This window comes from Lissotriton vulgaris, chromosome 1_2, assembly GCF_964263255.1.
Source record: "Lissotriton vulgaris chromosome 1_2, aLisVul1.2, whole genome shotgun sequence".
NCBI classification, from domain to species: domain Eukaryota; kingdom Metazoa; phylum Chordata; class Amphibia; order Caudata; family Salamandridae; genus Lissotriton; species Lissotriton vulgaris.
Window position 1 is genome coordinate 90,256,946 of NC_141686.1, and position 16,926 is coordinate 90,273,871.

Here is a 16,926-nt window from a genome sequence, read left to right on the forward strand (position 1 = left end):
TATCAGTCTTTAGATTAAAGAAAGCAGAGAAGTCTTCACAGGAAGGTATATCACCCATTGTGCTATGTGATTGTTGGGGTTGTTTCTTGGATTGTGTTTTGATTAGTTCAAACAGTTTTCTTGGTCGGTTTTTTGCTTGGTCGAGCTGGAGGCTGAAGAAATCTGATTTTGAGTGTTGATTTTCCTAATGTAGGCATTTCTCTTTTTCTTCAGAGTTTTAAGGTGCAGTGCCGAAGGGGCTGATCTCTAGGTGCGCTCTGCCATTCGCATGGCCTGTCTATCTTCGTTGAGTCTACCATCGTACCATGGGCTGGAGTTCTTAGTGGAGACTCTTTTCAGTTGCAAGGGGGCGACCTCATTGATTATTGAAGTCATAGAGTTGAGGTAGTGGTCTGTCAAAGATTGAACGTCAGAAGCGCCGGTAGGGGGAAGGAGGATATTGCAGCTGTGGGAAGGTAAAGAGTTTGGGTTGAGTTTCTTCAGGTCCCTTTTCCAGACTTTGGATTTGGTGGATTGAACCGGGTTAAATTTAACTTTTTCATTGATTAAGAATGTGATAATATGGTGGTCTGACTAGTCACAGGGTTGGATTGACCCAAGTTGGGTAGAGTCCTCTTTGGAGATGATAAGGTCGACGATAGAGCCTTTGTCGTAGGTCGGTCTGTTGCAGATTTGGGTGAGGTCTAGAGCGTTGAGGACTTTTTTGAAGCTATTTACCACCGCGTCATTGTGATCGTTCCAATGGAGATTGAAGTCGCCAAGGAAAATTTGAGTGTTTTGCCGTCCGGAATTGGTTGAGATTGTGTCCATGAGTTGTTGGGTGAAGTTGAGGATGTCCCCAGGTGGGTGGTAGATGATGTGTAGAGAGCATACAGGTTTGCTCTCGCTGATGACATCAAGGCAGATGTATTCACAAGAGGTAAGAGAGGGGGAGGTGACTCTAGTAACTGAGAGGTTGCTCCTATAAATACATGCGATTCCACCGCCTGTCTTGCTAGACCTGTCAAGTCTAATGATGTGGTCGTTAGGGGGAACTAGAATATCCATGATAGGTGTAGAAGATTCAGTTAACCAGGTTTCAGTCAGAATGGTTAGGTCAAGGTCCAGTGTTTTGATGAGATCAGCGATGTCGGAGGAGTGTTTAGGGGCCGATCTGCAGTTGAGAAGTGTGCATTTGAGCCGGGGGGTGCAAAGGGTGGTAGAGGGTTCTAGAGTGAGGGGGACTTTTTAAAGGTTATTAGGGACGGAGCCTCTGTTGTTTTGAGTGGGGTGCCTAAGGGGGTTAGAGTGAATCGTGGGGATGGAAAGGTGTGTGGTGGCTAAGTAGTTTTGGGGAACTGGGTCATATGAGCGGAGGAGGGTGCTTATGTCGTGGTCCGAAAGTGGATTGATGGTGCATCGGGAGCGGTTGGTGAGATTGCGAGCGGGGATTGAGGTCCAGTGTGGGGAGTTTTGTGTGGGAGGGTGAGTAGGATGGGTGGGGGATTTGTTAGGGGGGGAAGTGGTGGTGGGTAGGGGGTGTCTGGGGTGTGTGAAGAATAACTCTTTGAGGGTGTGGAGATCTTCTTTGACTTGGAGGAGGGTGGACATAATCATCTCCAGCGTGGGATTGGGAAAGAAGTTGGGGATGGGCACTGAGGGTGAATAGGTGTCTAGGTTACTGGAGTGGGGGGGGAGGGGTGTGGTGGTGTTAGTGCAGGGGTTGGTGGCATTAGTGAGTGGGTTAGGGAGGTTGGGGAGGGGTGTGGTTGAATTAGGGAGGAGGTTAGTGATATAGGTGAGGGTGTTGGTGGTAAGAGGGGTAGGAAAGTTGGGGGGAGGGGTGTGAAAGGATTAGTAAGGGGGTTGGTGACAAGACTCCTTACATCACGATGATCTATTACCACGGCTACTACATCCCGTCCACTCTCTCGATGCACGGAGAGTTTGGTTCTTAAAAAGCTGCCTTGCACCCACTGAGGTCTTTCGCAGAATATACGAGGGAACTGTCGTAAGAATAGGTCTGAAACAGGATAGCTGTAAAAGTACACGCAGGTTGCTGATATTAGCAATTCTTGTTCACTTAGTTCTTCAGCCCTTTCAGTCAAATGACTCGCTTTCTTCCATCCGCTTCCCCATAACAGTCTTATGAATGGAGTAAAGGAACTAATCTAATTTATACTACTTCTTCACGTCACAGTTTATTGATAACCAGCAAATGGTAGGGTCTTGCTTATGTAAGTAATTGGCCTTCAATAATAGATTAAATTCCATGCATTCTTTTATTTCTCCTTGGCAATGACAAGACCGTTCTCGAGGAAAAAGGGAAAGTGAGGAGTCCTGTATGAGAAGATATTTTGTAGTCATGCTTCTTTTGTAGACTGCTACTGTGACTTAAAATGTGTGTTTCCAGGAACCATCACTTGTGCCTACTGTATCTCCAGCTGATGTGGGGCTCAATGTGCTACTGCCTGGGAGAGTATCAGGGTAGGCATGGGAACCGCAGTAGAGAGGCCTGTGGCCAAGCCTGGGCCAAAAATAGCTACAAACTGGGCAGAGTGTGTACTTCCTCCCTCTGAAATAACAGAGCTCCGAACACCCCAAAGGTCAAATAATCCCAATCCTGCAAAATAATCAAAAAATGAACAAAGTTTTATTTGTTTTGTTCATGGCAGAGGGTTTCAGTTTATTCCTGCCTGTTTTACGTTGAGTTTGCAAAAAATAAAAAAAAAGTGTCAGCACAAAGCAGGGCTTGATGTATCAAAGTAACGATTAATCATTTCTGATGTGCTTGGGAAAAAAAGGTCTTAGTGAGCGTGCTGCCTCCCAAGAGAAACACCTCTCGTCTTTCCCGCGTGTGCATAGAGCAGAGGACGGCGAGAGGCAGGCAGAATTGGATTAGGTTTGGTTAGTCCTTGAAGAGGGAAAGGGGGGGGGGGACTTCTTACAACATCTACTTCAGATACACCCGGGGTCGGACTGGCCAGTAGGGCATAGGGAGTGCCCAAAGGGTTGATCTGACGGGACAGTGTGTGACCCTGTTTTGCTGGGCCGGTTTTTAATGTTGATTCATTTCATATCAGTCGCGGCTCGCACAGGTTAGTGCGGTGAGGCTAGGCGGGGGTCGAGGGGGTGTACACAGACATACAACAGGATAATAAAAAATAAATAAATAAAACCACTTACCTTGTGCTCTCCACATCGCCAACTCGTGGTTTTATTTATTTTCTTTTCACTATCCCGTCCTTTGTCGACTTCCACCACGCCCCACCCCTTTTACTCATCCCGTCCTATGTCAACTTCCACCACGCCCTGCCTCACTGCCTCAACGCACTTACCTGTGCGAACCTCCATGTTTGATATTACTACAGACATTGCCTGCAGCAAGCTCAAATCCATGCAATAGACTTACACCGCGATTTTTCATAAGATAAGAACTGCCCCAGTTTGCAAACATGGGCCACTTTTTTAGCTACCTAATTCACTAATGGAGACCACTTTTATTTTGGTGCCCGGGTGTTAGAAATTGTGTTTCTGGCTTGTAGAGATATGCACCCTCTCCAAGTATGAACCACAATCCTAAACAGGGTAGGTCACAACACAACCTAAATTATCCTGCGCTCACCCTCTGGTAGTTTGGCACAGAACAGTCAGGCTTAATTTAAGAGGCAATGTGTAAAGTATTTGTGAAACACTACAAACTGTAATACAAGAAAACACTACAAAAGAAATCTCCATATCAGGTTAGAAAAATATATTATGATTTTGTAAATGAAACAAGACCAAAGCAATAACAATCCAATTTGCAGAAGTCAAGATATGAATTTTTACAGATTAAAAGCACAAATAATGCTTAGAAGCAAATAACGCTCAAAGAGTTAATTGGTCACGCTGGACCGGGATAGGGTCATTTGTTCGAGCCGCCTGTTATGGAGCGCAGACAAGCTAAAAGACCCACGCAGGGCCCATTGAGCAAAAGTACTTAATCCTTTCTGCAGCACGAGATGTATCAATGATGGGGTGCACACAGTTGGGGTGCTGCATTGGAGTTCTCCACAGAACTGCAGCGATGCGTCAGTTCCATTGTTCAAAGTGCTTGTTGCATAGTGTGGCTGTTCTGAAGGTCGATGCGCCTGGTTAATATACGCTGGAGGGGGATGTATTGATCTTCTCCATGCTGCAGTGGCGCTGCGTTGGTTACGAGGTGGTGGTTCCAGGTGCAATCCAGCGGTTTCAAGCGTGATGTGCTGGTCTGGTTCCCGCAACAACGCCGATTTGTCGATTCCACTGGAGCAAACTCCTAGGTCCACTTCCAAGGGTCCAGGACTGGGGTGGCACCACTTGGTACGACACACTCAAAAGCAGATGAGCCCATAGTTTGGAACAGGAGGGTTCTAAGTCTTTTGTGTCCCTGAGACTTAGGTAACAGGAGGCAAGCCTCCTGGGGTCACCCTGGGTTCAAGGGATGCAGGTCCAGGCAGAGAAAAAGCAGGCAGCCGGGCAGCTCCACAAGATAAGAGAACAGCAAAGTAGCAGTCTAGCAGAGCGACAGTCCTTTCAACGGCACAGAGGTTCTTCTTGGCAGAGTAGTCAGAGGTCCAGAAGTGTACAAATATGGTAGTTCCAGAGGTCCAGTACTTCTACCTAGTGGTGCCTTTGAAGTAGGGGAGACTTCAAAGAAAGCATTGAAGTGCACAGAGGTTCTCCATTATTGTTCTGGCTCCAGACACACTAGAAGGGGTAATCAATCATGTGTGTGTGAGTACAGGACAAAGCCCTTTCAGATTAAAGTGTCTGCTCCTCTATCCCATCCTGCTCATGATGTTCCATCTGCATGCAGATGACCACTCAGGCATACCTAACCTTTCTCTGTGTACGGCTGTCTAGAGGGAATGCAGGAAGACAGCTGTCACCCACTCCAGACATGTATTCCACAGACAGGCAGAAGGCACCAAATGGTTAAAAAGTAAGTGAATGCAAACTTTCTAAAAGTAGCATTTGCTGAATTTGATTTTAAAATCAAACTTCACCATAAGTTGTGATTTTAAATTGTGATTTCAGGCACTAAACTTGAAAAGTCAATCTCTTCCAAATTAGGAATTACACATAGAAGATGTAATCCAATGAGAGTGATAGGCCTTGCAGTAGTAAAAACAAAATGGGGAGTTTTTCACTACTAGGACATGTAAAACTTAAAAGTAGATGTCCTGCCTATTAAATACATAGCACCCTGCCCTGCTTTAGTGGCAACTTTATGGTTGACTTATTTAAATGAAAAGGGAAGGTTTAGGCCTGGCAAGAGGGTTCTCCAGTATTGAATCTTTCATCCATTCACATGCTTCAATCTTCCCCGTCGTCATGGTGGGAATCTCACAGTAGTTAGATAAGCAGTACTATAGAAGTACATTAGAAACCTTCAAAAAAGAAAGAAAACCTTTAACATCCATCAGCATCTTTATGTTGGTCTAAACTTTGACAAGTCAGAGACGAGTCCTAGACCGCATCTCTCCAGCAGAGCCACTAACCTCAGCTTTCTAACCGCACGTCGTGTGCGAGGGAGTCTCCTTGAGCTCTGCTCAGTTTGTCAATGAGTTACCTTTTGACCCTGTTAAATTCACCTCAAGGTATTGGTTTTCTATCTTCTTTGCTTTCAAATATGTCAGAGGGAACTAAGAAAAATCTTTTTAGACCCTACAGATCTTGTGGGAAGACAAGACGTTTCCTTGAGGACCCCCACAAGGACTGTCTCTATTGACTATATCCCAAGCATACTGCCAAGGATTGTAAAAATTGCAGAACCTTTTTCGGCCAAAACTCTGAAGGACAGAGAGGCAATATTGTTGTTATGGCTCTAGAAGAAAAAGTCTAGATCGGATTCTGGATCTGATGAGGAGGAAAGTCCTGGGCCATTGTCAACTGGGAGGAAGCGTAAAAATGAGGGCTCCACCTCAATAAAGACGGAATCATAGAAAATGAAGTCTGATAAACCTTCCACTTCCAAAAAAGCAGCCCTGAAACAAAGATTCTGACCAGAAAAAATCCTCTCCTGCTGCTTTTCTGCCTGTCACACCTCTAAAGCAGGCTTCGTTGACGAAATAAGCTCAGTCGACGGACCCAACGTCGAGAACGACAGCCAAATCACCAACTACGTTTGTGGCTTCGACTGCGTCGATGATGGCAGTGACGATGGCCTCGTCGACGAGTACAGTGACGACGATCACCTCGTCAACGCAATCGACAATGGCAACTTTGTTGATGGCCACGGCTCCAACGACAGAGCTCTTTCGAAGACATCATTCTCATCTCTTAGACGATGAAACAGGCCCTGTCATGGTGGGAGGAAGAGCGCAATATCTCTCCAGGCCTCTCATTTCAGGCAACACAGCTCAGTTATAGTATAACTACGCATGCCTCAGTGGACGGTGGAGGACCTCATCTCCAAGACTTGCAAATCCATGGAAGATGGTCTGTTTAAGAGGCGCAAATGCACATCAATCTCTTGGAATTTAGGGCAGTTTTTCTTGGACTACTGGCGTTTTTTCCAAGGATTCAAGGCGCATCTGTTCTAGTAAGAACGGTCAACACCAAAACGATGTTCTACCTGGCCAAAAAAGGGGCACCAGATCTCGCACGCTATCAGATCAAGCCCAGAAAATCTTGAAATGGATGATAGAGCACAAGAAAGCGTTGCAAATAGAGCATGTTCCATGCGTGGACAACGAGTGGGCGGATTGTTTAAGCAGAACCAGCTCCCAATGTCACGAATCCGAATTAGATTGGAAGCAGCTACTGCAAGTTTTCAAACTCTGGGTTACTCCAAAACTGGATCTATTCGCGACCGTAGACAACAAGAAGTGCAAATGGTTTGCCAGCAGGTTTCCTCAGGCCAACTCTTGGGGGAACACTGTACACATGCAGTGGAATGTTTGCTTATGCTTTCCCGCCGCTCCCTCTCAGCCCAAGGGTGGTGTGCAAAATAATGGGGGTACCATGCCATCTCATTCTCATAGCTCCCGCATTGTCGAGGCAGTTTTGGTACCGAGAACTTCTACTGCGGTCAATATCCCCGCACATTTTCTTTCAACCTCTGCCAAACTTGCTGTCCATGGACAGCGGTCAGATTCTTCACCCTCAGATAAAATCTGAGTTTATCGACTTGGAACCTCGCGACTATGAGTTTAGAGATTTAGACAGTGTTCCAGATTGCAAGTCCATCCTACAGTGTTCCAGAGCTTTTTCCACTAATAAATCATGCTCAGCAAACTGTAAGAGATTCTGCCACTGGTACATTGAAAAATGTATTCTTCCTCCCCTCTCGAAGCCGGAGCAGGTATTGCCTTACCTCCTCCTTTTAGCAAGATCAAAACTGGCGCATTTATCAATCAAAGTACACCTGGCAGCAATCCCCCAGGTTTCGCCGAAAACCAGGGGAACTCTCGCTATGGTCTACGAGAATAGTAAAGGAGTTCATGAAGGGCCTTTTCAGAGCTTTTCCACCCTTGAAGCGCACTGGGAGTTCTCGCTCAATTCATGAAACCACCCTTTGAGCCAATCCACAAAGCTGAATTAAAATACGTCTCGTGGAAAACTTCACTCTTTTTTGGCCCTCACGTCGGCTAGAAGGATCAGTGAAATTCAGGCCTTCACTGTCACTGAACCTTTTCTCCAGTTTAAACAGGATAAAGAAATATTGAGAACAAATCCACACTTTATACCTAAAGTTCCAACTTCTTTTCATATAAATGAGCCGGTAGTGCTAGCAACATACTTTGGAAATCCTTGTACCCCTGCTGAAAGGGCATTACAGTCATTGGATGTGAAGCGATGCCTCGAATTCTACAGCCACAAAACAAAGACTTTCAGGAAGGCGGAACAGCTCTTTGTATCATTTACATCTCCAAAGAAGGGCCAGGCTCTTTCAAGGAGTAGTTTTACACGTTGGATTTCTTCTGCGATTGCTTTCTGCCATACCAAACCGGAAGACCTTTGTCTGCAAGGGTAACTGCGTACTCCACATGGAAGACGGCAGCCTCTACAGCCCTTTTTGCCGGAATATCACTCCCAGATATCTGTAGAGCGGTGTTAGATCTGGGGGTCTCTAGTTGGCAATGGTTATCACCTTTGTCCAAATAGGGACCCTTACTTCTAAGTCAGGATAAGGGGTTTACACTCCTTAATAATCCCTGCTCACCCCCTTGGTACTTTGGCACGAGCAGACAGGCTTATCTCTGAGGCAGTATGTTAAGCATTTGTGAATATACACAGTAATACAGTGATAACACTACAGATGGACACGACACAGGTTTTATAAAAATACGTATTCTTTATATAGGCTTAAACACAAGACCACAAACAACAAAAATCCACAATACTACACTTAAGATTACTTAAAAGATGATTAAAGTCTCTTAGTTCAAGTTGTTGGTAAATGCGACAAAGTTCTCAACAATGTACCTGGATGCGTAACGCAAGGTGAACAAAAGGCTCGCAAAAGGGGAGATGCGTTGGTTCTGTGACCCGGGGGAACGTTTGCGTCCTTCCTCAATGCTTGCGCAGAGTAGGGGACTCGTTGTGAGCCTTACCGGTGCAGATGTGATGCATAGATTCTCGGCCTGCGGGCCCGTTGCGGTGCGCAAGATGGCGCTTTGATGCGATGCGACGCTCCGGTTGCGATGTGAGGAGATGGCGCCCTTGATGCGGCGATGCGATGATGATGCGATGACGCCCTGGCAGCCTTGCGACGACTCTGTACTCTGGAGCCGCGACAGGTCCTGCGACGCGCTTCTTCGGTGATGCGATGGCGACTCCCTCGATGGCGTCACGCTTCTCCTGTGATGCGACAGCAGGTAGCTTCGATGAACACACGCTTCCAGGGAGATGCGACGAAGGCTCACTTCTCCGGCTTTGCGATGATCTCAGCTGCGGCAGCGACATGCTTCTTCTCGATGGGTCGCGCTTCCAGCTCCCAGCGGCACGCAAGTGACTGGAGTCAGAATTCCCAGCAAGGAAATTCAGGAGGGAGCTGGAGGTGAAGTCTTTGTCCCTGAGACTGCAGCAGGAGGTAAGCACAGTGCAAGCCCTTGGAGAATATTCTGTAGATGAAAGTCCTTACAAAGTTCCTTTTCCTTTCCCTTGGCAGTGAACCAACCACTGCAGGCCAACCCAGCAAACAGCACACTGGCAGAGTGGCAGTCCAAACTCCTGCAGCTTTCTTGGTTCTTCTCCTTCGCAGAAAGGCTTCTTTTTCCAGAAGTGATCTAATTTCCTGGGATCAGGGTCCCAATATTTATACCCCAAAATCCTTTGTTCTCTGAAGGCAGAGAGGCCTCTGCCTAGTCCAAACCAGTTCCTGAGCACTTTGTTTACATGACTCTCTTCTTCTTTTCACTGTGCAGGGCAGAGACATCAGCCGCCCCACAGGAGGTGGAGCCAGCACAGGGGAGGGAAGATACAGCTCTGGAGCACTCTGTTGACATGTTTCCTCCTCTCCTTTCACAGTGCAGGGCAGTCACATCAGACAAGCCACAGGGGGTGGAGCCAGCATTGTAGAGGGAAGGCCCAGCCCTATTCAGGTCCCAGGTGTAACTCCTCCCTCCTATCTAGATGCAGATCTCTCTATTCACCACTGGGCTGCCCCAGGCTGTCTCCTGGAATTCCCCAGCCCTGGCACACACAAACCCAGACAAGGAATACACAACCAAGCAGAGGCAGGCTCAAATGGTTAGGCAAGCAAATACCTGCTTTCTAAAAGTGGTATTTGCAAACACAGAATATTAAAATAAACTTTACTAAAATATGTACTTTATTATTCTGAGTTCAGGCATACTAAATTCGAATTTCTTCCATGTTCCCTGAGTCAGTTAGGATTATAAGAATGTAATTATCTAACTGCCCATTCTAACCTAGGAGACTAGGTAGCCTTCAATAGTGAAAAACGAAAATGGCTGTAATGCACTATTAGAACATGCAAGACGCATCAGAGCATGTCCTACCTTATACTTACAATGCACCCTGCCCTTAGGCCTACATAGGGGTGTCTAAAATGAAGCAAAGGGAAGGTTTAGGGACCTGCAAGTGGGTGCACTTGGCCAAGTCGACATGGCAGTGCTAGACTGCACACAAGCCTTGCAATGGAAGGCCTGAGACACACTTTACAAGCTGCTTCTGTGGGTGGCACAACCAGTGCTGCAAGCCCACCAGCAGCATTTGATTTACAAGCCCTGGGCACACATGGTGCACTGTACTAGGGGGCTGACAGATAAATCATATAACCCATCATGGAATCCAATCAGTATATCAATTTAACATGGGGAGCACTTGCTCTGTGGCACTGATTAGCAGTGGCACAGTGCCCAAAGCATGAATCCAGCAAAAACATATTAAAACAGAGGAGGCAATCCGTCAAAAATAGAAGGGAGATCCACGCCAATTATGTCAGGTCTAACAAGCGGCAACAAGGTCGAGCATGCATACTTTCACCAGACACTATTGCCTGGATTTGGCATAGAAGCTGATGCTGCAGTGGGTCAGGCGGTTTTGAGACATCTGTTCACCTGAGGTACAGTCTTTTCGGATTTCTTATCTCTGTTGTATATTGATGATTAGACATGAGTAATGTTTCTGATGAGTATATATGTATGTTTTGAGATATATATATATATAGTTTATTCAGATAATCATTTTATTTTTAATTCTGGTCACAATATATATTTATTCATAATGCATACAGAGGTGTCTTTGCCTAATCGCTATGATCAAAAGTATGGTACTGCTAACTACTCTGATTCAAGCATGTGAATCTATGAAAGATTCAGTACTGGAGAAAAAACAAGTTACTTACATGTACACTGTGGTTCTCCAGTATTGATATCTTTCATAGATCCCTCCTCCCCATTTAGGCTTGCCACTTCTTACCTCATGTGACTATTAACCTAAACACACTTGTGCGGGAAATCTGAGGTATGGTGGCTCTGCTGGGGAGATAAGGTCTAGGGCTCGTCTCTGATTGGTCAAAGTTTAGACCTACATAAAGATGCTCATCGATGTTAAAGTGTTCCTTTCTGTTTTGATGGTTTCTAATGTACTTCTATAGTGCTGCTCCTCTAACTACCTTCAGACTCCCACTATGACAACGGGGAAGATTCAAGCATGTTGAATCTATGAAAGCTATTAATACTGAAGAACCACAGTGTACAGGTAAGTAACTTGTTTTTTACCTTGTCAGGTCGAAGTGGCAGTTTAAAACTGCACATACAGGCCCTACAATGGCAGTCCTAAGCCATGATTAGAGGGCTACTATGTGTGGGTGGCACAATGAAAGCTTCAGGCCCACAAGTATCATTCCATTTACAGGCCCTGGGCACATGTAGTGCACTTTACTGGAGACTTATAAGTAAATTAAGTATGCCATTTGGGAATAAGCCAATATTACCATGTTGAGGGGAGAGAACACAAGCACAATAGCACTGGTCAGCAGTGGAAAGGTATGCAGTCTTAAAACCAGCAAAACTTAGTTCAGAAAAATTGACGGAGGCAGGCAAAAAGTTGGGGGAAGACCACCTTAAAGCTTTTAGGTCTAACACCGGGCCTATCTTCTGTCCAAGTCTGATGCTGGTTACAGCCTCCTGCCTGCTTCGTTTACAGAGGCATTATACAAATCGAAGAATTGTGCTTGTCAAAGACCGTGAGTGGCCGCAGATATTCCCACTGCCCGCAGAGTAACAGCCAACCCTTAAGTTTACTGCCCCTACTGCTCTAACCTCATCAACTCCTCCCCCCCCCTGTAAAAAAAACCTCAATTGAAATGATAGTGCAATTCTGGCCAGCTGCCAGTAGTAGCTGACATGTGACACCCTTAAACCACAGGTGTTGTCAATCTTTTGTTAAGTGATGGGATCTCAATTCAGCAGTAATAGGTTCATTCTATTGCTTTCCGGAGAGGCACATTGTCTTGAAATCAGTGCGTACTGTGCTCTTCCCCACATCCCTACCCAGTTTCTATGTGAATTCCATCTGGTACCATCCAAACAGTGGATTACGTTCAGGGGTCCTAGTGCCACTGCACCTGCTGCACCACTGGAATGTATGTCCCCGATTACATCTAGACCACTCGCGGTGGATCTTACGAATGCAGGTGAAGAAAACAGGAGCCAGGTGACAGGCCTCCTCAGCGGTGGCCACCTAACTTGCACATTCCACAAGGGAGTCCAAGATGGGTATGACCTGTCAGATTTACTTCCTACGTTTAGGCTAATACTGTGCCCTTCTTCGCAGTATGTTCCTTGATTCTTATTGTAAATCATGGCACTCCTTCAGTGTGCTCTCTGTTGCTGCAAGATGCGTGATCTGAAGATGGTGCTACGGTACAAAAATGTATTTCTAATTACACAAAACAAGACCTGGATCGCGAGAATGTATTGCAACAGCCTGTTAATCTTTTCAAATAAATGCATCTTAGTGTAAATTTCAATAATACTCCGAAGGTTAAACAACCATTGGGAAAGCCAATAGGTCTTGCCTTTGGGATCTATTGGCTTTGTCAATGATTTTTAGCTATGTTGCCCAGCATCTCTGATGCAGTACAGCATAGCTAAAGGTTACAAAAAGCCTTTGATGCGATCACCCACAGCATTTTGCAGGTGCATTTTGTTACAAAATGACACAGGTGTATTTGTTTCTGCTCATTTATCGATCTGAGTTTGATTGGTAAGTAAAAAGATACAAAGGAGTTTTTTTTAAAGCCGGTAGGAGGATACAACTTAAGGACTTAAGCAACATGGGGCAGGAGCAACAGGTTACAGGAGAAGCAATGGCGTATACTGGGGTGGAGCAAAGAAACAATGGGCGAGAGTAGAGTGCGAGTGGGGAAGCAACACAACACGGAAGGCATAGGTGAGAGGAGAAGCAACAGGCGAAAGAGCAAGGTGGAGGCGGCGTGGGGAATCACATGGGTGAGAAAGCAGTGGGGGAGGACTCGCAAGCATGTGCAACGTGGAGGGGTCGAGGTGAAACACAACGATGACAAAGAGCAACACAGTGCAGGAGGACAGAAGTACATGGGAGAGACAGCTGGAAAAACAATGCACTCATGGAATGCTCAACCATAAAAAAGTAGTATTTGAAAAGTAAGCAGTAGGAGCATGAAAGCCAGTCAATCAAAGTGCTGGTAAAGAGACAGCGCATGCTCCATGGGCGGGACAAACACATGATTGACAAGCTGGGGCACGAATAAGAAGCATGCAAATGACAGTGCCAGGAAAGCCAACCAATGTTATGCAATAGGCAGGCTCCAAACCGCTTTATGTTCTTGGTAAGTCCATAATATCTCTCACAGCAGACAGTATGTGAGACCTAAAAAGTAGGGGGGAAAATGTGCCATCTTTCATATTGATATCACTCTTGATGATTCATGATCACGTTATATGTATGATAGGATCTAGCTCCAATCCGTATATGCTGGGCTTCTGGGAATTGTTTACTTATGCTGCTTAGATACCAACCTTTAACCTGGTGTTGCATATTCTCCCACTGACTGTACTTCCCTCAGTGTGTGGTCAGTAATCGCAAGGTTTGGTACTAGTCAGAGGTGGGAAGAGCCCATAGTACCTGGTTTGTGTGCCAGCTCACCAAAAAAAGCATACGTCGGTCTAATTCCTGAGTGGATTAGTATTTGAAAACTACAACAGATTCACCATAAATCTGGAAATTTCTTTTACAGTCTTGTTGGCATTGTATTTTGAAAAGAAATACAATGTCTAATGGCTTAATTGTTACTCTGGACTGAGGCTGACAATTGCCTTCGTCTGAATGGAACATAGATAGTAGCAGCAGACGTTGCTGTAGCCAGGACATGTTCATCATGTCTACTTGAGAGTGACTGAAGCCTCAATGGTGCATACACTTTGCTGTTGTATCACAGTGCCAGCCTGTATTTGGGCTGACATATGGATGCGTACTCATATTATACAAAAGAGATGGTGGAAGTTTATTATTGGGGTTTTTCTTTATGAAAAATGTTTTTATTTTGCATGTCCTAGAACAGGGTGAGGTGGCATGCTTATAAAAATGTGCTTCATCTGCTCCCTGACCATCTCACTGCTACTTTATGGTAAAATTAGCAGAAAAGTCTAAAGTGGAGTTCTATTGTGACATACAGTACCAGTGGCGATTCCTCACTGGTTCTCTGCTTATTTTCAGGGCTAGGAAAAGGATTGTTCTTCCCATGTCTTTCTGACTAACATCCCTTTGGGGCTAATACCGCTTTCACATTTGTCCTTACTAATCTTTTAAACACCACACCATCACTGATGAGTCAGTGTCTTGAACCTGAGTAAGGGAAATAATGCTGATGTTTTGGTTTCCAGGCTGCTCCACTCTTGCCTCATATATCCTAGGGGAGTCCTTGTCATGGCAGTATTTGTAGATGAGCCGTGTTTTATCAACACCCATTACAAACACCCTCACTCTTGTAGCTGTATTATTCTGATAGGCGTTAAGGGACTACATAGTAATCAATGCACTAAGCGTGGGCTTGAAAAATTAGGACTACCCTCCAATTATGGTTTTGAATCTGTTGAAATTTAATAAGCGTGTGTAGTCTCCTCTTGACTTTTGCCTACAATGTTTTAATTTTTAACATGTTTATAAAGGTTAATGCATGTCTGAATGAGGGTTCCCTGTAAAAACGGGAATGAACTAACTTTGTGCCTGGTTTGCCTTATGCCCGACCACGTGGTGGAACAGTCAGTTGAGCAAGGTCAGGAATACAGCCATGATGAGTAAGTTGGGTTCTGCCTGTAAACACTTGAGTACTCTTAGGGGCTAAGGTCTGCTCCAGCAAACATCATTTTTTTGTACTTTCTTCCAAAACACAAGTGCTCCAAGGTTAGTAGTGTGCTGGGTTAGAGCCTTTAAACCCATACTGATCCACACTATAAAACATGGGCTGAATCGAGTTAACTAATCTTAGTTCTGTGTGTGTTTTTATTTCAGACAGCTAACAAGAGGGCTGCTGTTTATGAATTATGGCGTAACCCTTTGTATCCAGGACATGAGAACATGTTACAATGCCCTGGGCTTCCATTTTACAAACCAGAGTATGGCGGTAATTAAAATCCCTGCCCTTTCTCTGCACACAACACAGTCACCTGAGTTCTGAGAATGGGCCTCATGTATGTGCAGCAATGCTTTAATTGAGGTTGTATTGGCCCTCTCGATTGAGAAGTTAAAAACGCTATATCTATGTCTTTCACAGTTAATTGTTCATGTGCAGACCTAATCAGATATGGTGACTCAAATGCTATTTGCAACCAATTACCCAACGCCCCTTTCCAGTTTGGGAAAAAGCTGCAGCTGGTTTGAGGATGGAAGCCCAGATAAAAGTTACATTGGCCTCCCAAATAAACGTGTGCTCTACGGTGGCCCTGCTGCTGCTGCTGATGATGCTGATGGTATTGTTTAAGATTTTTATTTTGTCTGTCTAACATTACTTTTTAATCCCTCACCCTGCCTTGCCCCCTTCCTTATGTAGGGTTACTTTAGTGATCCCTGGAATGTTTTTGACTTCCTCATCGTAATTGGCAGCATTATAGACGTCATTCTGAGTGAGACCAATGTGAGTATAACTGAACTACCTGTAGGAAAAAAAACTCCCGTACCCCAACCTCTCTTTCTTTCCTTGGTTCTCTCTCAAACTCTCTCAACCTCTCTTTCTCCTGAACTTTTTTTTCCTGGTCATGCTTCCACTGATTCTGCTACGTCGTCGTCCTCCTTCTCCTCCTCCCTAGGGGTCTCTGTCCCACCGCCCAACCATGTGGCTGCAATGAAATGCCACCGAGTTGGATTAGCAGCTAACTTTTTCCCCTTTCCGACAAGGGTAGCTGTGTTTCTCAGGGTCATGTTGCGATAAGCCAGGCTTCCTCAGTGCTCACCACCATGAAATGTTGCAAAACAAAAAATACCAAAAAAAGGTCTGAGCAGCAGCAGCAGCTGGTACTATACAGTGGTAAGAGTTGAGTTATATGCCCACATAACCTCTTTCTTTTCTTATTTTATTTCTCTACTCTGCCCTCTTTCATGCTTTCTTTTTTTTTCTTTTTCCCCTCCTTTCCCCCCTTTCTCTCTCTCACCCCCACCCCTTTCCCCCGGCTCCTCTTGCCACATGCAGCACTATTTCTGTGATGCATGGAATACATTTGACGCCTTGATTGTTGTGGGTAGCGTTGTTGATATAGCAATCACCGAGGTGAACGTAAGTAACCGGCATCTGTACATGATTGTGCCTGCACCTCCACCCCGTTTGTCCTTTCCCTGAGTTGACTTTTCTTTTAATTTTAGTTTATCCATTTTTCAGTTTGTCCTCTTATTTTATTTTTTTGTTTGTGTAGGGATGAACTTTTTTTCTTTAAACTTCGGGACACGTTAGGAATTGACTGTTGCATCATCTCTTTCCTTCACAATTCGCCTGCCATGTGTGAGACTGTATAGCAGGATGGAGCTGAGGGCAAAGGAGAGTTTCAAATACGCCCGCTGCAGTGAAAATCCTGCATGGGGAGTTGCGTAGAGCAAATACCGCCACCCACACATTGGAAGATGATGTGGTTTCATGGCTGATGCAATGAGCTGTGGTTCTGGAGTTCTGACTGAATAGCGGTTCCCCCATCTTACACTGGGAGAATTTGAAGATGGCTATATCTTCTTTTGGCGCAGCTTAAATTTTGAGGGCCCAGGTGCCATTTTATGATCAAATTAGCACTTTGTAAATATGGTCATTCATTACTTTATTAAAAATAGGAATACATGAGTGTGTATCTTTATATTATATTTATATATATATATATACACACACACACACATAATCACATGAATGCACACATCCTCACGCACATACTTTTCTGCAGTATGATGTAAATTAATAGAAAAGCAAAATATTAAAGACCCATTTTGGGA

At 45.0% G+C, this 16,926-nt stretch overlaps 1 protein-coding gene across 2 annotated transcripts in view; it reads left to right on the forward strand.

Moving 5' to 3' along the window:
• The window catches only part of CACNA1C (calcium voltage-gated channel subunit alpha1 C), a 1,657,037-nt gene that overhangs the window by 1,279,457 nt on the left and 360,654 nt on the right, over window positions 1–16,926 (forward strand). For both annotated transcript variants that reach the window (XM_086952879.1, XM_086952878.1), the window contains exon 30: window positions 16,145–16,228. In XM_086952879.1, the coding sequence (XP_086809005.1) occupies window positions 16,145–16,228 (84 nt within the window). The remainder of the gene's footprint in view (window positions 1–16,144; window positions 16,229–16,926) is intronic.